The following is a 23,155-nucleotide window of genomic DNA, read 5'->3' as shown; positions in this document are numbered from 1 at the left end:
GCTTTTATTTCATTTGAGCCTGACCTGTTATGCTTTGACTTATAATCACTTAAAATCTATCTTTATAGTTAATAAATCTGTTTGTTTATTCTACCTGAAGCAGTGCGTTTGGTTTGAAGCGTGTGAGAGACTCCCCTGGGGATAACAAGCCTAGTACATATCAATTTCTTTGTTAAATTGACAAAGTCATAAAAGCTTGCAGCACCCAGTGGGCATAACTGGACACTGCAAGATGGAGGTTCCTAGGGTCATGTCTGGGACCCGGGGATATTGGCTAGTGTCATTCGCTTGCAAGTAGCTGGGAGCAGCTTACATGCCATAGGGCCTAGCTGTGCGTGAACAGCCCAGGAGGAGGAGTTCGCAGAGCAGAGCAGGGTAAGGCTGGCTCCCAGAGTCAAGGATTGGAGTGACCTAGCAGATCACCAGTCCAGATAACACCAGAGGGGAACGTCACACCCTGCCACGAGATTGTCCCTTTTTTTCTTGATAAAAAAAAACACACCTCAGCCACAACCTTTCTTTTAAAAGGATTTTTTCCTCCTTCCCCCCTCATTCTTCTTGCATAATTATTCATGGTTATTTAGAGAGGGGAAAACTCCCTCTTTTCTTAGGGCAGGTCCACATTTACAATGGTGCATCGGCAGCTGCTGCACTGTTTAAGTGAAGATGCTCCTATGCAGACAGGAGAATATCTCCCATCAGCATTGTTAGCTACTGCCTCTCGGGGAGGTGGTTTGTGTCAGTGGGAGAAGCTCTGTCATTGACATAGCACTGTTGGGGGGGGGGGGGGGCAGAGGGGACCAAGGTCAGTATAACTATGTAGCTCAGGGGTGTGGATTTTTCACACCTCTGAACGACATAGTTTTATCAATATAGGTCTGTAATGTAGGCCTGGCCTTGGTTTTCTGAGACCAGGGGCTTCTTTTCCATTTCAGTGTCTTTCCATTAACTTTAATGGACCTTCATTTGTCTTTTCCTGAGTTGTATAATTCTAGGTGCTTGGAGCTAGTCTCATTTGATTGCGGAGGCAGCCCCTCCCTGCCTGGCTCATTTGGCCACCTTCCTGTTGTGAGGTGGAGCTTGACTATTGCATCACAAATTATAAAACTGTGCTTATATCTACACAAATACATGCATTCATAACCACTGGGTATACATAGGTCACAATGACCATCAAGTTCAGAACATTACAAGCATTCATAAAAGACCTTACTTTACATATTTGTATCCACAATAACATTGTATACAACCAGTTGATCAATTGCTTAGTCTTTGGGGGTTCAGTAGGTGATCAGATAGCAAGTGTGAAAAATCAGGACAGTGGAGTGTGTGGGGGTAATAGGATCCTTAAGACAAAGCCCTGAATATTGGAACATCTGGTGACTTTAGGGTCCAGACCTTCCTTCCCCCTCCATTCTCCCCTTGGATTGTCTGGACCCTGATTGTTACAGACATTGCTCCATTTTACTTTTGATTCTAATTTGTTTCACTTCCTGATTCTCATGCTCAAGCACATTGGTGGTGATTGAATTCACAACACTGCATGAGAATGGTTAAATACCTTCTCCGCCACACTAAAAAGTCTTAACTTTTTTTTTAAATAAAAAAGCCATGAAAACATTTCTATTCACATTAGCTTTGGTAAATTATGGGGCTTGTAGATGAGATGAGGCACTCCACAGTATCACACATGGAAAGATGCACACACCTAAGCTGAAGGAAGTACATTTTTATTTAATGAACATAGTTTGAAATCAGAATTTAAGTAAAACACTTTAGAACAGATTATAATGAGATTCTGGTGTATCAATACAGCAGAACTTCAATCTAACTGGGACTGGCACCTGATCGGATAATCAAAAATTCAGATAACAGACAAAGAACTTTCTTTACTTATCTTTCAGGATTAAGGAAGTGTGAGGTTGCAGCTCCAGTCTAGCAGCCACAGGAGAGATCACCCACTTCTAGACCTGAAGTCAGGCTCAGCAAAGGTTGCTTTCCCCACTCTTCCCATTGGGAGCCATTTAATCTTGCAATCCTGCTCTTCAGCATTAAAGCCCTTGCTTGTTAAGTAAACACTACCATGTTTCCTGAATGGCTGCAGTGTTTCCTTTTTGCAGGAGCAGCCCCTCTTGAACGTACCTAATTAGAAAGCCAGGGCTTCTCTTCAATCAGGTCTCTCAGAGTCAGCACCACAGGCTTTGGGTTGTTAATTTCAGGCTAACAGATGTGCTGGTTGTTTGGTTAATGGAGAGAGCCAGATAATGGAGACTCAAATAAATGGGTTCTAGTGTATATGATGTGTAGAGATCACCATAGTGAGGAAATCTAATGATACTGGGGTTGAGAGCAGAATAAAATGAGTCACTAAACATATTGGTCTGATCCAAAGCCTGCTGAAGTCAATGGGTGTCTTAACATGCATTTTAAAAGGCTTTAAATTAGCGGTTTGCTTGAGCCTAATTTTGAAGCCGTGACCTAGATCTAAACCAGACCCATGCTCATCCAACCAAGTCATTTTCAACCCAACCCTTCACCCTGAACCTGAGTCAGTACCACCCTGCCTGTTGGTTTAGCACAGCAGTGGGTGTGTGCATTGACTGCTGCTGGGGATGCTGGAACAATTTTTATAGTGCGGGGGCTGAGAGCCATTGAACCAAATTGTAAGCCCTGTATTATAATGGAAATCACTTCAAGTCAGGTGATGTGGAAGCACCTATGGCTTCTGCAAGTCCTGTACCTGCTGGCCATTGCCCTCAGCTGTGCTTTGTGTGCTGCAGAGGTGCTGTGACTCACTGACACATTTAATTCTGCAGCACACACAGGCAGAAGTAAGAGAGCCAACTCAAGCCCAAGAAGGTTGGGTTGTTTTCCGACCCAAACCTGACACTTGTACTGGAGCCCCATTGGGTTTGGATTGGGTTGCAAGTTTCTGTTTTGAATCAGGGCCATATAGCTTCATTTTAAGAGATGTCAACAACCTGCAGCTCTCATTAAAATACACTTGGTACCCATCTCAAAATCAGGCCTGTATTGCCTGGAGTTCTGCCAAAGTGGGAGTGGAAGATCCCGCTGCTGTAGTGGTGTCTGACGTTGCACTGGGATTCCCATACTGGTTGGTGCTGAATATGTTCTTTAACAAATTAGCTTAGTGCTTTTCCCACTTGTGCCTTTTTGTGTCATGCTCCATAGATGACAATGCTCTCCCATTTTCCTTGTCCATCAGTTGCCACAGATTGATTTGTAGTGTTTCAACCTAAGATTTCTTCGGGTTTCTTGGGTTATTTAGTAGTTCAGGATGTGGCTTTATGTTCTGCTGCTAGATGGGTTGTTCATAGGCTTCCTTGGACATGAGTTGCTCTTTTCCCTCTATTGGGAAAGGAAGGGTGTGGGGGGGAGGACAGAGGAAAAAAGGTCTGTCTCAAAGGCCCAGGTCCACAAAGGTATTTAGGCTTCTAACTTCCATTGATTTCAATGGAAGTTAGGAGTACAAATACCTTTGTAGATCTGCACCAATTTTTAAACATGTCATTTAAAATTTTTAAACATGTCGTTATTGGATAGAAACGTGTGTGCACTCACAATGCTGCCTAATTGCAAGCGTTGTGTCAGGAGAGGAAACTATCTGATGATGCTGGTGGACACATTTATGCACAATAACATGTTCAGCCAGATAAAAGCACTTCTGAACTCTGAAAGATGATAGTCACTGCTGAGATCATTGTTCAGTGGTATGATTCAATTAGTTTTTAATGAGACAGTGGAAATAAGTGCCTGCCATACAAATTGGTGCAGAAACTGGATTAGTTGGTGCCTGATAGATTTTGCACAGTGACAGTGGCAGACTGAGAGACCAGAAAGTGACAGCTAAACTATTATCTCAGTTAAACATTTGTGCAGCCTCTCAGCTGTCACGTTGCTGCCTGGACCGCTGCTGGTTGCCCCTCAAAAATAAGCTTTGCCTCATTTTTCATAGTTTTGCTTTATGTCCTTGAAAGGGACGTGGTCAACCTAGCGGCCAGCCAAGGCCTCTGCGCCAGCCAACATCACAGCTGCAGCAAGAGACGCGCCCAAGGCGCTGACCGCACAGCAGCAGTACTCCGGGGTGAACGGAAGGGAGAGCGCGGGAAGCGCGGCATTGCCGCCTCAGGCAGCTGCCTCCTTTCTTTGGCGGGGGGGGAGAGCGCGCCCCCTCTTGTTCATCCCGCGGTAAATACCGCTAGAGGAACCTCTGCCACGCAGCCCTCGCCCTAGCTTCGGGCTGCCCTGCCCCTGGGGAGGGGCCGGCGAGAAGCGGCGACGCGGAGGCAGGATACCCCACTGCTTCGGAAGCTGGGCGCCGGGAGCCGGGAGCCGCCCCTCAAGCCGAGACGGGGCCGGGGCAAATACAAACCTCCTGCAGGCTGCAGCAAACCCCAGCCCAGGGGGCGGGGCCAGCGCATGCGCAGGGAGCCGTGTGAGAGCCGGCGGGGCGGCCGGCAGCGCTGAGCAGAGCTAGCGGGAGCTGCTAGCTGGCTTCATGGTGCGGCACCTGGGTAGCGGCGGCGCTGCTGCTCCCCCCCCCGTAGGAGGACGGGAGCCGGCGCCGCCGCGGAGCGAGGAGGAGGAGGTTGCGGGGGGCGCGGGACAGCACCGCCAGTGCCAGGCGGGCGCTACGGAGGCGGCGGGCACCCAGGAGCCCGGAGGCGACGGCTGTAGCTGCTGCTCAGCCTCATCCCGGCCGTGCTGCAGGCTCCCGTGGGCACGGAAGACGCCCGGTGAGGAGGGGAGCCCGCCCGGCCGGCCGGCGGGGGAGGGGAGTTGTGCCCTGCCTGCGGTGTGGGCTCCCCGCCCCTCGGGGGGACACTGCCAGGCGGGGGAAGCGGGCACCGGGGCACATCCTCGAGCCGCACCCCTGAGGGCGCCAGGCAGGCGGGTGCGCGATCTCCCGTCCCGGGGACAGCGCGGCCGCTGTCTGCTCCGCCTTCGTGTGGGCTAACGGCCAGCGAGCCCTGCGCGCTCACAGCTCGCGCCCCTGCCCGCAGGCGCCCTGGGAAGCAGCCCAACGTCGGCTTGCCACCGGGTTGGGCCGCCACGACCCCGTGGCACGTGAGGATCGGGACACGTAGCTACCCGCGTTTGGACATCTTGCCCTCAAGTCTCCTGTTCCTTCATGCTCTCTGGTTTGTCCCGTTCCCTCGGGCTAAAACAGTCTTAATTCGTTAAAGGTACAAGTATGGACAAGTGAAGTCAGATTGCTTGGAGCCACCATCTTAGCTTTCCTTAGCACTATGTAACTTCGTGTTCAAAGGGCTTTAGGATCCTCCCCTAACAAGACCCCGCAGCATTCTGCACAGGTAAAGAAATATCACCTTTACATGCTGGGAAACAAGGATGCAAACAGCTTAAGTGACCTCTCCTGCCCAAGGCCACCCCACAAGTGAGTGTCCAGAAGACTGAGAAATTCCTGGTTCCTAGCTCAGTGTTCATTTAACAAGGCTGAACTTGCCTTACCCCCAGTGATTTCCCTACACCCCCCCTGAATTTTCCCAATACCCCCCCCCAGTTTTGTGAGCTAGTTACATACCCATTTAGTGACTGTTTGGAAATCTGAATTTAAACTGAAACATTAATACACACTTTAAAAGCTTATACAGTGTATGATAAAATATGTGTATCTGAAAAAGTATAATAGATTTGAAAAGTATGAACATAGACTAGCTTCCTTGCTTCCTTATACAGCTGTTTTTTATGATGTCAGTGCATTCATTTCGGTGATGTTGGCCAACCTAATAATTTCAAATGATGATTTGTAAGCAAAGTCTAAATGAGTTCTCCCTTACAGCTAGTGATGAGCTGGGGGCTAAAGCTTCAGGGCCAGATTATATTTACATTCACACCTAATCTACCTAGGTATCCAGCAAACAGAGCTGTGTTGTCCAAGTGATAGATTTTGGCTGGGGTTGGGTTACAAACCACTTGAATGTAGGGGGAAGAGGGGATGAAATGTTGTTCTTATTGTATGAGTAAAGGGCAGTAGAACTGTACTTAGCCTGTGATGATTTGAAGGCATCAAGAGAGAGGGTGGGCACCTGTCCCTCTCCACTGTTTAAAGACAGAGCTGATTAGGCTCAATAGATAGTCTTTTGTTCTGTTAAGTGACCACTGCAGCTGAAATCACTGACAATCAGGTCTAAGTGCTTAGTCCTGTTGTGGGGACAGTGTTCCTGTGGGTACAGTGTTTTTGTGTAAGAGACAGCCCAGACTGCACTAGCAGCGAGGTTCCCGCACTGAGAGCTCAGCTGAAATCACTGAGAGCTGGTGGAACCTCAAGAGACCAACTCGCTGAGGTCACAGTGGTAGGTGACAGCAGAAGGTGACTGTGCAGGGCCATTGGCAACAGAGCGGTGGAGTGAACGGTGGCACAACGAACAGCCATGGCCAGAGCGAACTGTGCCTTTTTGTCCCCCACCTGGGAGGTGTACTCACGTGAAAGTGAAGTCTGAGTCTCCACTGACCAAGGAGAACACCAGTGAGTGGAGTGCGGTGGAGGGAAAAGTGAGGGGCACGTTAAATAACCATTTGTTTGTTGGACTATATTTTAGTCACTTTGCTCCAGAATGCTAGATTTGTGACTGGGAATGGAAACTTATATAAATATGTTTCCCATTGGCCATTATCTTTGAAAAATCATGGTGATTGGGGGAGGTCCTGGATGACTGAAAAAAAGCTAATGTAGTGCCCATCTTTAAAAAAGGGAAGAAGGAAGATCCAGGGAACTACAGGCCAGTCAGTCTCACCTCAGTCCCTGGAAAAATCATGGGACAGGTCCTCAAAGAATCAATTCTGAACCACTTAAAGGAGGGGAAAGTGATCAGGAACAGTCAGCATGGATTCACCAAGGGCAAGTCATGCCTGACTAACCTAATTGCCTTCTATGATGAGATAACCGGCTCTGTGGATGAGGGGAAAGCAGTGGATGTGCTATTTATGGACTTTAGCAAAGCTTTTGATACAGTCTCCCACAGTATTCTTGCCAGCAAGTTAAAGAAATATGGGCTGGATGACTGGACGATAAGGTGGATAGAAAACTGGCTAGATGGTCGGGCTCAACAGATAGTGATCAATGGTTCATGTCTAGTTGGCAGCCGGTATCAAGTGGAGTGCCCCAAGGGTCGGTGCTGGGGCCGGTTTTATTCAATATCTTCATTAACGATCTGGAGGATGGTGTGGACTGCACCCTTAGCAAGTTTGCAGATGACACTAAACTGGGAGGAGTGGTTGATACGCTGGAGGGTAGGGATAGGATACAGAGGGACCTAGACAAATTAGAGGATTGGGCCAAAAGAAATATGATGAGGTTCAACAAGGACAAGTGCAGAGTCCTGCACTTAGGACGGAAGAATCCCATGCACTGTTACAGACTAGGGACCAAATGGCTGTGCAGCAGTTCTGCAGAAAAGGACCTAGGGGTTACGGTGGACGAAAAGCTGAATATGAGTCAACAGTGTGTCCTTGTTGCCAAGAAGGCTAATGACATTTTGGGTTGTATAAGTAGGGGCATTTCCAGCAGATCGAGGGATGTGATTATTCCCCTCTATTCAGCACTGGTGAGGACTCATTTGGAGCACTGTGTCCAGTTTTGGGCCCCACACTACAAGAAGGATGTGGATAAATTGGAGAGAGTCCAGCGGAGGGCAACAAAAATGATTAGAGGGCTGGAGCACATGACTTATGAGGAGAGGCTGAGGGAACTGAGATTGTTTAGCCTGCAGAAGAGAAGAATGAGGGGGGATTTGATAGGTGCTTTCAACTATCTAAAAGGGGGTTCCAAAGAGGATGGATCTAGACTGTTCTCAGTGGTAGAAGATGACAGAACAAGGAGTAATGGTCTCAAGTTGCAGAGAAGGAGGTTTAGGTTGGACATTAGGAAAAACTTTTTCACTAGTAGGTGGTGAAGAACTGGAATGGGTTACCTAGGGAGGTGGTGGAATCTCCTTCCTTAGAGGTTTTTAAGGTCAGGCTTGACAAAGCCCTCGCTGGGATGATTTAGTTGGGTTTGGTCCTGCTTTGAGCAGGGGGTTGGACTAGATGACCTCCTGAGGTCCCTTCCAACCCTGAGATTCTATGATTCTATGAAGATTTTTAAAATGCAGTATTTGTCAAGGTTGTTATCTCACATTGTTGCTATCTTGGGAGGTCATTATGTTGGAGTTTCTGTACTAAACATTTTTATTATAATTAATTTTTACATAAGAATGGTCATACTGGGTCAGACCAATGGTCCATATAGCCCAGTACCCTGTCTTACAGCAGTGGTCAAGGCCAGGTGCTTCAGAGGGAATGAACAGCACAGGTCATCATCAAGTGATCCATCCCCTGTTGCCCATTCCCAGCTTCTGGCAAACAGGCTAGGGACACTCAGAGCATGGCGTTGCATCCCTCTCATCCTGGCTAATATCCACAGATGGACCGATTCTCCAGGAATTTATCTAGTTCTCTTTAAAATCCTGTTATAGTTTTGGTCTTCACAGCATCCCCTGGCAAAGAGTTCCCTGGGTTGACTTTATATTGTGTGAAGAAATACTTCCTTTTGTTTTTTTTAAAATCTGCTGCCTATTAATTTCATTGGGTGACTGCTAGTTCTTGTGTTATTTGAAGGATTAAATAAAATTTCCTTATTCACTTTCTTCGCACCAGTCAAGATTTTGTAGCCCTCTATCATATCCCCATTAGTCATCTCTTTTCGAAGCTGAAAATTCCCAGTCACTTTAATCTCTCCTCCTGTTTCATACCCCTCATCATTTTAGTTGCCCATCTCTGTACCTTTTCCAATTCCAATATATATTTTTTAGGATGGGTGACCAGGTCTACACACACTATTCAAGGTGTGCACGTACCATGGATTTATATAGAGACAATATGATATAATGATTCCCAACATTGTTTGCTTTTGTGACTGTTGCTGCACATGGAGTGGATGTTTTCAGAGATCTATCCACAATGACTCCAAGATCTCTTCCTTGAGTGTTAACAGCTAATTCAGATGCCATCATTTTGTATGTATAGTTGAGATTGCTTTCCAATGTGCATTCTTTGCATTTATCAGCATTGAATTTAATTTGCCATTTTGTTGACCAGTCACCCAGTTTTGTGAGATCCCTTTGTAGCTCTTCGCAGTCTGCCTGGGACTTAACTATCTTGAATAGTTTTGTATCATCTGCAAATTTTGCCACCTCACTGTTTACCCATTTTTCCAGATGAATATGTTGAATAGGACTGGTCCCAGTACTGACCCCTCAGGGATATCACTACTATTTATCTCTCTCCATTCTGAAAACTGATAATTTATTCCTACCCTTTGTTTCCCATCTTTTAACCAGTTACTGATCCATGAGAGGACTTTCCTCTTACCCCATGATGGCTTACTTTTCAAAAGTCAGTTTAAATTAAATACATTTTTTTTAATTATATATTTTTTTAGAAATCTAGATCTGTTATGTGTTTTGGTGTAACTTGCATTTTCCTTATGTTAAATTTGGATTATCCTAACAAAACATTTACTTTATTCACTTTCTTCACATCAGTCAAGATTTTATAGACCTTTAGCATATCCCCCCCTTAGTCGTCTCTTTTCTAAGCTGAAAATTCCCAGTCATTTTAATTCTTCTCCTGTTTCATACCCCTAATCATTTTAGTTGCCCATCTCTGTACCTTTTGCATTTCCAGTATGTCTTTTTTGGGATAGGGTAAGCAGATCTGCACACAGTATTCAAGGTATACATGTGCCATGGATTTATATAGAGGCAATATGATATTTTCTGTTTTATATCTATCCCTTTCTTAAAAAAGCAAAGGTTTCAGAGTAGCAGCCGTGTTAGTCTGTATTGCAAAAAGAACATAGGCTTTCGTGGGCTACATCCGATGAAGTGGACTGTAGCCCACGAAAGCTTATGCTCAAATAAATTTGTTAGTCTCTAAGGTGCCACAAGTGCTTTTTTTTTTTAAAAGCAAACAGAATGTTGGGAATCACTGTCTGCTGCTGCACACTGAGTGGATGTTTTCAGAGAACTATCCACAATGACTGCAAGATCTTTCTTGAGTGTTAACAGCTAATTCAGACTCCTTCATTTTGTATGTATAGTTGAGATTGTTTTCCAATGTACATTACTTTGCATTTATCAACATTAAATTTCATCTGCCATTTTTGTTGCCCAGTATTCATATCTCTTTTCTATATCTCATTGGTCCTAACACCCCCCCTGTAAATTCGAACACCCCCCCCTAATTTCAATTCCTGGGGAAACCACTGCTTACTCCTTACATCAAAGTCTCTGCTTTTGTTTTACCAAGCACTGAGATTGGCTTCCATAGAGCTTATCTTGTGGGGAAAACCAGTGCAGAGGGCATTTGTTCTTGGATTGTAAACTTTGTGTGCCAGTTTTGAATGCTGAGTAAATTAAAGTGACTTAAAGATAAAGGACAATGAACTTTGGCCACGGAAGCAATATTTTCTGAACCATACTCTGTTTATAATGAAGAAGTATGAGGGAAAATCCACTTACTTGTGAGGCCTCCACTATGAGGCTTCATTGGCAATACAGATACTTTACTTCACTTTATTTTCTCTGATAGTCTGTGAGGTCATTTTTACATTTTATATTTAGTTATTTTGATTGGAGCCCCATTAAATTCTTTTTTTTTCTTTTTTTTTCTTTTTTTGGATTTTTGTGTTTTCATTTTATTCATATGGGTGGGTCAGATCCTGCTTCTTTTAGGGATGGGGTGGGAGACCCTGCACTCACCCTGCTCTGCAGGTTCACGTAGTTTCTCAAGCTGCCCATGGGGTCACAGTGCTACACACACACACACCATCATGATGACCAAAGGGCAGCCTGACCAAAGCTGAGTGGTGCTGCAATCCCATGCCCAGAAAAGGGAGCTAGGCCCAGCCCTGTGGGGCAGGAGCCATCAGTGTGGGAGAATTTTTCATTTTATTTAATTTTATACATTTTTTGTTTTGTTTTGCAATTGCGAAAAACATGGGGCTCTAGCCATGATCCTGCGAAGACTTATGCAAGTGCTTAACTTTAAGAATATGAGTACTGTAGATGGGTGCTTAACTGACTGAGCTGTATTATAAGCAAGGTCCATGTCCTGAGCTTGTCTGCTGGAATTTGGGAAGTCCACAGACACAAACTTATTCCTGCAGCTTTCCTTAGGTCTGCCAGATAACTCCTCTCTCATGAAGGTTAGGAGTTCTTCTTCTGGCCTTCCCTGCCTTCTGGCCTTGGTCAATGTCCTTTACCTTCTCTTGCCACCTCTCAACTGCTCATTGAGTTTTGTTTTGTAAACTAAGAATTATTTTTATTTGTATATATTTTGCAAGTATAACAATTACACATATGAAACTTAGACATATTAAATGTAAATGCTCATAGTTTACAAGAAAACTGAGTGGGGCATGGGTCAGGAGGTACCTGTCTAGGGCTTAAAACAAGAGCTGGAGATTGTCTAAGGGACTGGGGAGTGGAGCTGATTAGGGAACAGAACTAGGGAAACTAGTTCCCTAGAAGCTGCTGTAACACCTGCTCTGTTTAAATCTTTACACATCTAGTAGAGAAAGCTCAGGTGTCATTTAAAGCTTTCTTTTCCCAGTTCTCGGAGCTTTTCAAGCTGCTAGGCAATAATATTTTTGAACTGAAAGCATGTTTGTTGGAGTGGTTGAGTGTCATGGTGGTAGAGGTTAATACAGGGGTCTGCAACCTTCATTTATTCACTCTGATTTAAGGTTTTGCGTGCCAGTAATACATTTTAACGTTTTTAGAAGGTCTCTTTCTATTCTATAATATATAACTATATTGTTGTATGTAAAGTAAATAAGGTTTTTTAAATGTTTAAGAAGCTTCATTTTAAATTAAATTAAATTAAAATGCAAAGCCCCGCAGACCAGTGGCCAGGACCCAGGCAGTGTGAGTGCCACTAAAAATCAGCTCACGTGCTGCCTTTGGCACGCGTGCCATAGGTTGCCTACCCTGTGTTAATATTTGCAGATTGCTATTAGGAATGTTGCCTTACCGTACTTTCTTTTTGGTATGTACTTTGAAAGAAAATAAACATGAACAACTTTAATTCTCGTGTGGGGAGGGAGGGTCTTATTTAATTTTATTAGTATTTAGTATATTGAGAAGCACTGTCTTATTTCGTAAGTTCTTGCTTTGGTAATCTGAGATACCACTGTTTTCAGTTCTAGTGTTCTCTGATATCTTTGTATTTTTCTGACAGTCCAGTGTTTAGTCATGATGGAGGAGTGCATTTTTCAGACATGCATAATACACTGGATAGATTACTAAAGCTAAGAGTTCCCAGAAAATTTTCTTTCTTTTCTTCAAATCATAAACTTATACCAGATGTGGGAGCTCTTGCTCTTGCTTTAATTTGATTGGCTATTCATTTCAGGGTTCCCATTATTTTGGTTGACTTCTACTTGTTGTAGTAATGAAACATGCTACCATGCAGGAAATAAGAATTTGATATTCTGTTTTTGTACTTCCCTCCCTGGACCAACATGGGTTTGGATTTCCTCTTCCAGCTGTAGGTCACTATGAGTCTCCTTACTTTAATATCTCAGGCAATAATTTTGAAGCGTGTGTGTGTGTGTGTGTGAGAGAGAGAGACTGACTGACTGACTTGCACAATGGGGACAATTATATTATTCATGGATTAAAATTTATGCTGGTCTTCAGTTGCTAAAAATCCTGGGCTAGTGCCAGAATAGCATAGAGGGATTAGTGACAGTTTTAAGGGCTGCTTTCTTATGAGCTACTAGAGCTAAAACAAATGTTGCAATCAACTGGAAATGTCATTAATTTCCCTCTCTAGTGTGGCTTGAGATTTTTGAACCTTAAAGTGACATCATTTTGGTAATCGTTTGCCTTCCCTGTTCCCTCTATCCCACTTCAATTCATACCTGATTTTAATGTCTGCTATCTTAAGAACTGTTAAACCTGGACCCAATGTCATAAAACATTAGGCCTGCCTGGAATCCGATCTTTTAGATCAGAGGTGAGCAAGCTACAGCCTGCTGGCCACATCTGGCCCGTGGGACCGTCCTGCCCGGCCCTTGAGCTCCCGGCTGGGGAGGCTAGCCCCCGGCCCCTCCCCTGCTGTTCCCCCTCCCCTGCAGTCACACTGCCACGGAGGGAGCACTCTGGCCCGCCACTCGTGCCGGGCTGTGTGGCTTGCGCCCGCCCACCTCCCAGGCTTTCCAGTAAGCCAGTCCTGCCTCTCTGAGTGGCATGGTAAGAGGGTGGTGAGCTGTAGGGTTGGATAAGGGATAGGAGGTCCTGGGGGGGCAGTCAGGGGACAGGGAGCAGGGGTGGTTGGATAGGGGGTGGGATCCCAGGGGGCAGTTAGGGGCGGGTGGTCCTGGGCCGCAGTCAGGGAGCAGGGGGCAGTTGGATGGGGTGGAGGTTCTGGGGGTAGGGGGCGGTCAGGGGATGGGGAATGGGGGAGGTTGAATAGGCATGGGAATCCCGGGGGGGCCTGTCGGGGGCGGGGTGTGTGGATAGGGGACAGGGAGCGGGGGGGGAGGGGTTGGATAGGGGGTGGGGTCCCGGGCTGGGGCTGTCAAGGGACAAGGAGCAGGGGGGGTGGATGGGTCAGGGATTCTGAGGGGGGCAGTCAGGGGGTGGGAAGTGATAGGGGGTGGGGGCCAGGCTATCTGGTGTGGCACAGCCTTCCCTACCCAGCCCTCCGTACTGTTTCGCAACCCTGATGTAGCCCTTGGGCCAAAAAGTTTGCCCACCCCTGTTTTAGATGGTATAGAGCAGTGTCTCAACCTTTGAGTCATGATCCCAAGGAGGGTCAAAATGGGCTGTGAACAAACTTTCTTAATTAAATATTACAAATCCCTATTTTGATTCTTTGTTGCTTGCTAGGCAACCTTCTGCTGTGTCCTGCCACATCGTCCCTTCTGCTCCATGAGATCTGTAAGCCTCCCTGCCTCCCCCATTATCTAAGAGGAGACATCTTTAATCACAGCTAACTACTTTAGAGAGTGGTTGTTCCATTTATTATCTTAACACCATAACATATTATGCTTTTTGATATGTACAATCATGTTTTCCCTTCTAATGACATTAGAACTCCTTGCTGATATTGTATCTTTGTGAGTCTAACCTTCCTTCAGTTAACAGTTCAGTGAGGGGGTTGTGTTATGATAAAATGTGTGTTGCTTTATACTTGTTAAGGATAATGAAAGTTTGTTTATATAGACAATGTAAGTTTCATGTTATACTTAATGAATCGTTTCCTTGATTTTAAATGCTTAGGTTTTTTAGACAAAGCAACTTTAACTGGCTTTTTAAACAAAGATTTTTGTCTTTGGAATTTTAATGAAGTAAGGTGACATATATGCCTTAAGGTTCACTGTTTCATGACCTGGCAGGAACCAGTATACTTCCACAACCAGTTATATTTTGTAAGCCTTGAATCTGAAGCAGTGGTCAGAAAGAAACCTGATCCATGTAATCCAGTGGTCCTCAAACTTTTCACATGCCCTGCCCCCAGACAAGGGTTAAGGGGGCCGGGAGCGGGGCCATGGCTGGGGTCCGAGGTTGGGGGGCTGGGCTGGGGCCAGGAGTGGAGCCATGGCTGGGGATTGAGGTGAGGGGTGGGGCTGGGAGCAGAGTTGCAGTCGGGGGCTAGGGGTGCAGCTGGGGGCAGAGCAGGACTGGGTGGTACTCCCCCTTTCCTTCCCCTCCCCCCGCCATGCCCCCTTAGAATTGTGTGCCCCATGGTTTGGGGACCACTGATGCAGTGAATTTCTCAAATTACAATCAAATATTTTGATATTAGCCAAATAAGCTGACAATAAAATGTGATTTGTAAGGAGTGTAATGCCAGTGTGTATTGAATTTCACCTCCTATACATCATATCTAAGAAAATATTAATAAGGGGCTATGTGGCGGACACAAGTGACTTGGAATGTACTTACAATGAATAAAAGTGGTAGTTTTCTCTGTTTCTTTTGCCTTCCCACCCCTTGCTGCTTCCCCCATATAACTACATCATTTGGATAATCATATGGTATTTTCAAATACAACTGAAAAGCCCACCATTAGCTAAATTACTATTAGTTACTAACTGGAATTTATTATCTGTTGCAGGAACAAAGAAGAAATTCACCTGCCCGGGACTTGGCCTGTTTTATACCTTATTGTCTGCCTTCCTTTTCTCAGTGGCTTCTTTATTTCTTAAAAAAATTGAAGATGTACATTCAGTGGAAATCAGTGCATTTCGATGTGTTTTCCAAATGACATTTGTTCTTCCTGGTTTAATATACTACAAGTAGGTATTGTGCCTAAATACAAAATCTTGTGAGGTACCTAATGTTCTGTAGGTAATATTATATCCACAGCTATCATTAACTAAATTGGAGAGTAAATCTGACTGCAAGTATTATTTTAATTCAGGCTTTAATTGAAGAAGTGAAATGTCTCAAGAAATATTTGTAACCTCACTAAATAAATGGCATTGTGTGTTTTAATGACATTGAGATTCAGAAAACATGTCTGAGGGTTTTTAAAGTCAGGCTTGACAAAGCCCTGGCTGGGATGATTTTGTTGGGGATTGGTCTTGCTTTGAGCAAGGGGTTGGACTAGATGACCTCCTCAGGTCCCTTCCAACCCTGATATTCTATGAAATATTTTGAGCCTCTGAACAGTAGGAGAAGGGATTATTCCAAAAATACCTCACTAAAACTCTGAGATATTATCCTTAAAAATAGAAAGTCATTAATAGGATTTCTCTTTATATTATTTTCAATGGGGTCATTTTGCAAGCAGTACTACAGTGCCTAGCACAATGGGATCTTGATTCTGATAGAGGCTTCTGGGTGTTACAGTAATCCAAAAAAATCTCTGCAGAGAGCCAAGTTAAGGTATTCTGACAGTTTCATGATGAAAAGTCCCTCATTTGAGGGTATGAATGTAGTGAAATGTAATTAAATGTTTGATTATGAATCATCAGACAATGAGATCAATGTGATTATATCTTTGTTTTTCTTTAATTTTCAGAACAGGGTTTTTGGGACCAAAAGGTAAACGAGTTTTTCTTTTCTTTCGAGGATTCCTTGGCTCTGGTGCAATGATTCTTCTCTACTATGCTTTCCAAGTAATGCCTCTAGCTGATGCCACTGTTATAACTTTCAGCAGTCCAGTTTTTACATCATTGTTAGCTTGGATATTTCTCAAGGAAAAATACAGCCTTTGGGATCTTCTTTTCACCCTCTTTACAATCACTGGAGTGGTGCTTATTGCAAGACCGCCTTTTCTGTTTGGATCCAGTATTTCAGGGATTGAAGGAAGTTATACAAATCATCTTAAAGGAACAATAGCTGCTATTATAAGTGCAGTATCAACAGCTTTAACTTTTGTTATATTAAGAAAGATGGGAAAATCTGTGCATTATTTTTTGTCTATTTGGTATTATGCAGTAATTGGATTAATTGAATGCATTGTAGCACTGTTTGTAATAGATGAATGGACTTTACCATATTGTGGTACAGATAGATTTCTCCTAATATTAATTGGACTGTTAGGGTTGGGGGGTCAGATATTTATCACAAAAGCATTACAGATAGAGAAGGCTGGTCCTGTTGCCATAATGAAAACAATGGATGTGGTGTTCGCTTTTATTTTACAGATTCTTTTCCTCAATCATCTGCCAACTTGGTGGACGGTGGGTGGTGCCCTTTGTGTAGTAGCCAGTAGCTCTGGAACTGCCATTCGTAAGTGGCAACACAATTCAAAAAAGGCTAAAGAAAATGAAATCTAGCAAGTCAGACACTGTTTCATCACAGAAACAAAGATAAGCATCATAATCTTGGAAAAATATATTTTGTAGTAAGATATATTTTATTTAAAATATTTCATTTATTTAACTATTACCAAATTGTCCCCAAGAAAAGGAGTCAGATGACTTTCAAGCAGCATAGCAGATGTTTTAACAAGCTGGTTCTGCATATGCTACTCAGTGTACATACTGAGCAAGGCATTGGTGCATTTTCACAGATCTTGCTGTCTCTCAGTTTCCTGATTGCTATCTTAAACGGGAAGTAACTGTCTACAGAACCTTATATTTTTCTTTCCCACAAACTAGTGTTGCTCCTTAAACATTTTGGGCCTTATTCTCCACTTCTTATACTTTGTATGGTCACCCATCTTTAAAGTGGGAGTAAAAGTCTATCATTCTAATGTTGTAGTTTGCATTCACTTACTACAGATATAACTGAATAGAATAGGAGCAAGGCAGTGGTGTCTAATTATTTTTCTTAACTCTACACAAGTTTTTTATTTTTAATCTTACAAGTGTTTAGTGACAGTTTCATGGATACGCTTGCTGCAAGAAGTTAAGGCCCCATTCAAAAAGAAACAACAACAAAATAATCCAGCTTCTGTACAATGGACATGCGAGGCTAACTTTTAATTTAAAGTGACTTTCCCAATAGACTGTCACATTTGATGTACTACTTCTTTAGTTGCTACAATTTCAGTGATGAAAGAAAATGGTTGTTAATATAGCCCTTTGTTAATTGACCATTTCTTATGCTACAAAATGTTATGCTGTAGTTGCACTATTCTTAAGTCTATGCAAAAATATATTTTATTTATATTTTTAGGTATTTAATTTAGATTTCTCAAAATGCTGTTCAATTTTTTTAATACTTTGTATACAAAGTATTTTTGTGAAAAAAGTTGCACTTTTCTTGGCTGCAGTTATGTTTTAAAGTTTTATTGTAAAACCTCCCATTTCTTGTTTCACTAGCTAATGAAGGGTATTTAGAGATTCCACAAACAGCACTGGTTAGCCAGCGTCATAGTGGCGAATATACAAAATGTACCCTGCACTCCTCACATGTCATCTTTAATGTTTGAAGACTACTTTTTGATAGCAATGACTACAGTAATATTAAAATATAGAGTTCAGTTTCCCAGTTGTATGGGCAGGAAGAGAAAATCACTATAATACATAGTGGTTTCCGAAATGGATTGTGATCTACTGGTGGGTCTCAGTCCAATAGAGTTTTAAGATGGATTTAATTTTTACTTTGCTGAGACCCCGTACACTGTGCCCTGTGGAGTTTTTCAGTCATTTACATTGTTTCTTCTTTTCTGAAAGAGGAAAATCTTTTATGCAAGAATACATCCTGTGTGTGGAAAGAGACATAAAATAATGGATATAGTCTTATCTTGATGCACAGATATTTATACATGTACCATCACTTTCATGAGAGAAATTGTTAAACAACTGTTGCATTCCACTCTGCGGTGGTTTGGGTGAAATGATTCCTGCATGTATAACACTAGTAAACTGCTTTAGGATGCTTCTAGAAGAAATGAGCCATATTTGTGTAAGATTGCCTCAGAATATATCCTGTGGGCTTGAGGCTGCTTTTGTTGATGTTTTTGTTGACGTCAAGATCAAAACTCTAGGGAAAGGAATTAAGGAAACTTTTTAAAAAAGATGAAAATATAACTGATCCAGTTTCAACAATACAGAATCATAAGTATTATGGAGGGTTGTCTCTTTTAGAAATGACGTTGAAAATGTTTGAATCCTATATTGACCCTGAATTATTATAAATTGGTGCATATGATTTAGTAGCCTGCATTACTGAAGAAAGGTTTTGTTGTCGTCTTATATATGAATATTTACTTACGCATAGAAAATATGCAGATCTGAAGACAGTTTATTGGTTTAGTAACTTTGGAACAAATCTTTTTCTCAAGTTTTCTTGTTCAAACCTTCACCTTAAGTGTAATTTACTGTCTTTGGTAAATGAGATATAGCTAGTCAGTCTTAAAACTGAAATTTTCATTAATCCTTTGTTAGTATCTGTTAGCAAACTGGCAAAGTAATTTTTCTTTGTCCAAAGCTGTGTGATTTCTTTGGGGTTCTCCATGACCGTTCACACTCATTACTCCCAAACTTTCTCACAATATTGCGTGTATAGAAAGAAGGAAAACAATAAACCTGGTTTTGGTGTCTGTTTGAACTACACATTTTTTTTGTTGTCCCAAATGTTTTAGGGCATGATGGTGCAAGGTGTTGAGTATCTGGATACATGCATCTCCCAATGAAATCAGTGGGAGTTGCAGGCATTCACTATCTTGCAAGATAGGGCTTATATTGTGTTACTTTCTTTATGAATCAAGCTAAGCAAATTTCTTTTATAACACTTTTTGCTCTTTAAAAAGGGCAATGCCTTCATTTGTATTTTAAAATCTTTTAGGTGGTGGTTGCTCAAACAACATGGAGAGGAAGAGCTTGATTATAGTGATATATAGTAGTGCTGATATATTTATTTGTGCTGTTTATAAAGCGTGATTTTAGGCATCTACAGCTTGCCTTCTCAGATTCATTTTTGATAGTGTAAATAATTTTAAATATTGTATGGTTTTTGAAGCACCTCAAAATAGATTTTTTTAAAAACCCATTTCAGATGCTTTTTTTCCTTCTCAAACTATAGCTAAAAAGTTAAATTTTATGGACAGTTTTGAAGAAAATAGTTATGAAATGGCTAAAATAACTGCCTTAAAATGCAGTAGCTGCTGACAATGCTTCTCTTTTAATAAGTTATACCGGGCATTCAAATATCTGTTTTTTAGGCACTTATACTGCAGACTTTAAAACTATATCAGGTTGAAACTTAGTTATCGGGTAATTTTTTTGGATTTCAGGTGCTATTTTGCCAGCCTCTAAATTAGAAATATGGCATTAATGTTTAACATCTTTTAGTATCCTTTAAAACATTTTTATTAAATTGGACAAATGTACTGTATTTCTTAGGAATTTTTTCTTAAGGAATATTATGCAATGTTACTGCATACAATTTTTCATATAAAGGTCTGTTGAAATCAATGGGACACTTGTAACCACTGATTTCAGTAGCTCCTAAATAGAAAAAATTATAAATAAAATGTTATCCTGCACAAAAATTCAGGGTCAAAAGACTAAATATTTACTGGTGCATTGACCGGAGCATGTGCTATTTTACTAGGCAAAAATCCAATGAAATCAGCTGCTATGACTTCAGTGGGACTTTACAACCTTAGAGCCTTACTTGCCTGAATTTATACTCAAGGCTTGTGGCCCAAAAGTCTTCATATGGCGACTGTACAGCAGGCCAACATATCCAGGGTTTATTTGGTTGTGAAAAGCCCTAAAGAAAATCCAACTTCTGCACCAGAGTTTTAAGAACGTGCATAAGGGAGAAACGGGATATACATGTAACTGAAATCCCTGCATACTCAACTACCTGTCCAGTGTCTGGTTCTCTTTCCTCCTAGTATCCTGGTGCTGCACAGGCTTTGGGAGTTACTGCACCAATAGTGTTTGAGTAACCCCTTGTGTAGCACCATTGATGGGTGGTGAGAGTCCAAGCCAATTATGAGCTTTTTGCTGTCAAACCTTGTGTTAGAATCATGTTTTCCCACTTCCAAATGCTCAAATGTTGTTCTCCAATAGATAGAAACTTCTTCCTCTGATTACATGTCATGATAAGATGGGCTTACCACTCTTGATCACCATTTGGTGGGAAGAAATCTCTTGTTGAGCTTCATTCAGGAGCTGTCTGCTAGGGAAATGTTAATTTCTTGCTAGTCAGTCTCTTCAAAATTTCTCCCTCTGCTGACTGGCATTTAGTCAGTCAGGAGAATGTTTCCCAGCTCCAAGTTAGGGACTCCAGTAAACGTGCAAGATACATCTCCAGCATCAGTCCCATAAGCACAATTGGATGCAGTCATGGACTCTGGAAGGTGGCAGGGTTGGCAATGCTGGCAGCAAGAGTGCAACATTGATTTTTGCCATTACATAGCTGCTATCAAGAGAGTTCAGTCCAAAGAGGAGTGTGGTGGCTCTGTGAGCTTGCAGCTGGGGAAGGGATTTTGGGGCTTGATGTTCCTCAGCACATCAGTATACAGGCCATACTGTATTGTCACTCATACAGTTTATTGGAGTGGGTAATTTTATATACTACATAAGGTACAGTTTCACAGAAAATGGGGGTAAAAATCAGATACTCTTAGCACTAATTGAAGAGTCTCTGTATCTATTATGTAGTTAAATGTCTGAGAAATCGTATGTTTTGTAGAAGTTACTGTTTCTAGTGTCTACTGATATATTTTTGAAAGATGATTTTAATTCCTGTATCTTGAAATGTTAAGAATATTTTCATAAGAGGTTTATATTTCATAATTGCTAATAAAATGAATATGAAGAATAAACAAGTTTGGTTTTCATTTGGTTAATACAACAACTCTAAACATAACCTTTAACAAAGAACTGCTGATCAACCAGAGTCTATGGACCTAATTTTTAAAGGTGTTGAGCACCTACATCTCCAGTTGAAATCAATGAAAACTGTGGGTGCTCAGTATTTGTGAAAATCAAATCTATTTTTTTCTGCTTCTGGTTTTCTTTTTAAACTTTGGGAATCAGGGGCTGATTACACTGAGTCCCTTGTAGTCATAGTCCATGCTTCACCTATTCTCAGAATGTGGTGAACCAATATTGGCTAAGCTTTCCTAATTAATTGTGCCAATACATTCAACAACTTGCACGCAACAACCTGACTTTGTTGCTGTGTGCTAACTGTACATCTATACACAGATACCCATTGCTGAAGTCTGTAGCAGCACTGCTGCAGACTATTTTTTATACTGTGGAACCCACTCACTGAGCAGTGTATACAAATAGTTTGTGTGTAATATGTTAAAAGAACATTAAGATTTTAAAGTTAAATACTCAAAAGTTAGGAAATGCCAGAATTAAGGTTTCCTGTGAAACCTTTAATCTTGGCATTTCCTAACTTTTGAGTATTTAATCAGGTCATCCTTTGGTATGTATTATAATACAGTCTGTAATTACATGATCACAACTATTTTTCCTCTCACAGGATCCTAGTCTCATCTAGTGTGCGGGACCTATGGTACTGAATTAATGGGCTGCTAGTCAATGTGTGACTTTAGGCCTTATCTACTGCACAATATTCAAATCCTGCTTTGAAGGCAGAATTTTTAATTTCTGCATGGGTTTTTCCACGGTGCTATTCACTGTAGTATCCAAGTACTTCACAAACATGAATGAATTATCTTCACAATGCTGCTGTGAGTTAAGGGGATACTATTGTCATCATTTTACAGACGAGGAGCTGAGACACAAAGAGATCTAATATCAAATGGATCAACTAATTTTGGGTGCCCAGTTTCAGATGACTAGAACCTGATTTTCAAAGTAATCAGCATTATGTAGCACTGTGTTCAAATTACAGCTGCCATTGACTTAAGTTGTAGCTGTGAGTGCAAATTAAACCCCAGAGTCTCAAGTCAAGCACCCAGAAAATAAGGAACACACAATTTATGACCACCTGTGAAAAATTTGGTTGAAGTGATGTGCCCAGCGTCACATAGGAACTGTGTGACAGAGGCAGGGATATCAATGCTGCTGGATATCAATGCTCCAGAGCAGCATTCAAGTGTCTTAACCAGGAGAGCATCCTTTCTCTTCCAGCAGTCCCTTGCCTCATTCACTTCACACTTTCCAGCTTCTGCAACAAATGAGGCAGTGCTCCTACAGACCGTAGCCTCCTTCATGACACAACCCTGACTCATCCCCAGAGCAAGCCTATCGGGTACTGGAAGACAAAAGTGATATAGAAAAAATGTGATCATAACTTAACCTTAATTTTGCCCCTTGCGTGTAAGATCCAGGCTAAAACACTTTAAGTTATGTTAACTGGCCATGTTTTTGTGTAGGCTCCCCCCAGGCTAAAACACAGACAGCCAACATGGCTTCAGATATGTTGGCCTTCATTTAAACACAATTTAAAGCCCTGTTAAAATTAACACAATTGAAAAACACCCTTTTTGCCTGTTTAAATGGTGGTGGTATCAGTGCCGAACACAAGCAATGTACTTGGGTTAATTTAACTTCACACCACATCAACCTTCATAACCTATCCATTATGAAGTTCATGCTGTTTTATTAAAAATAGTACTTAATATGGTCAGTAAAGTTTAGAACAGCTTTTAAAGTGGGGAAAGGAAGTAACTTGCCATGGAAGAGTAGCTCTGCTGGCAATTGATATAATGGAAACTTTACAGATTTAGG

The 23,155-nt window shown here is 42.2% G+C and overlaps 1 protein-coding gene across 1 annotated transcript; it reads left to right on the top strand.

The window, feature by feature from the left end:
- Positions 1-4,465: 4,465 nt before the first annotated feature.
- On the top strand, positions 4,466-21,259 carry SLC35G1 (solute carrier family 35 member G1). Its single transcript, XM_045025337.1, has 3 exons — positions 4,466-4,757; positions 15,151-15,331; positions 16,060-21,259. The coding sequence occupies exons 1-3, from the start codon at positions 4,520-4,522 to the stop codon at positions 16,817-16,819; spliced, it is 1,179 nt and encodes a 392-aa protein (XP_044881272.1). The 5' UTR covers positions 4,466-4,519; the 3' UTR covers positions 16,820-21,259.
- The last annotated feature ends 1,896 nt before the right edge of the window (positions 21,260-23,155 follow it).

This window comes from Mauremys mutica, chromosome 7 (assembly GCF_020497125.1).
Source record: "Mauremys mutica isolate MM-2020 ecotype Southern chromosome 7, ASM2049712v1, whole genome shotgun sequence".
Taxonomy (NCBI): domain Eukaryota; kingdom Metazoa; phylum Chordata; order Testudines; family Geoemydidae; genus Mauremys; species Mauremys mutica.
The sequence above is the reverse complement of the archived record's forward strand: the minus strand, read 5'-3'. Positions and strand labels throughout refer to the sequence as shown.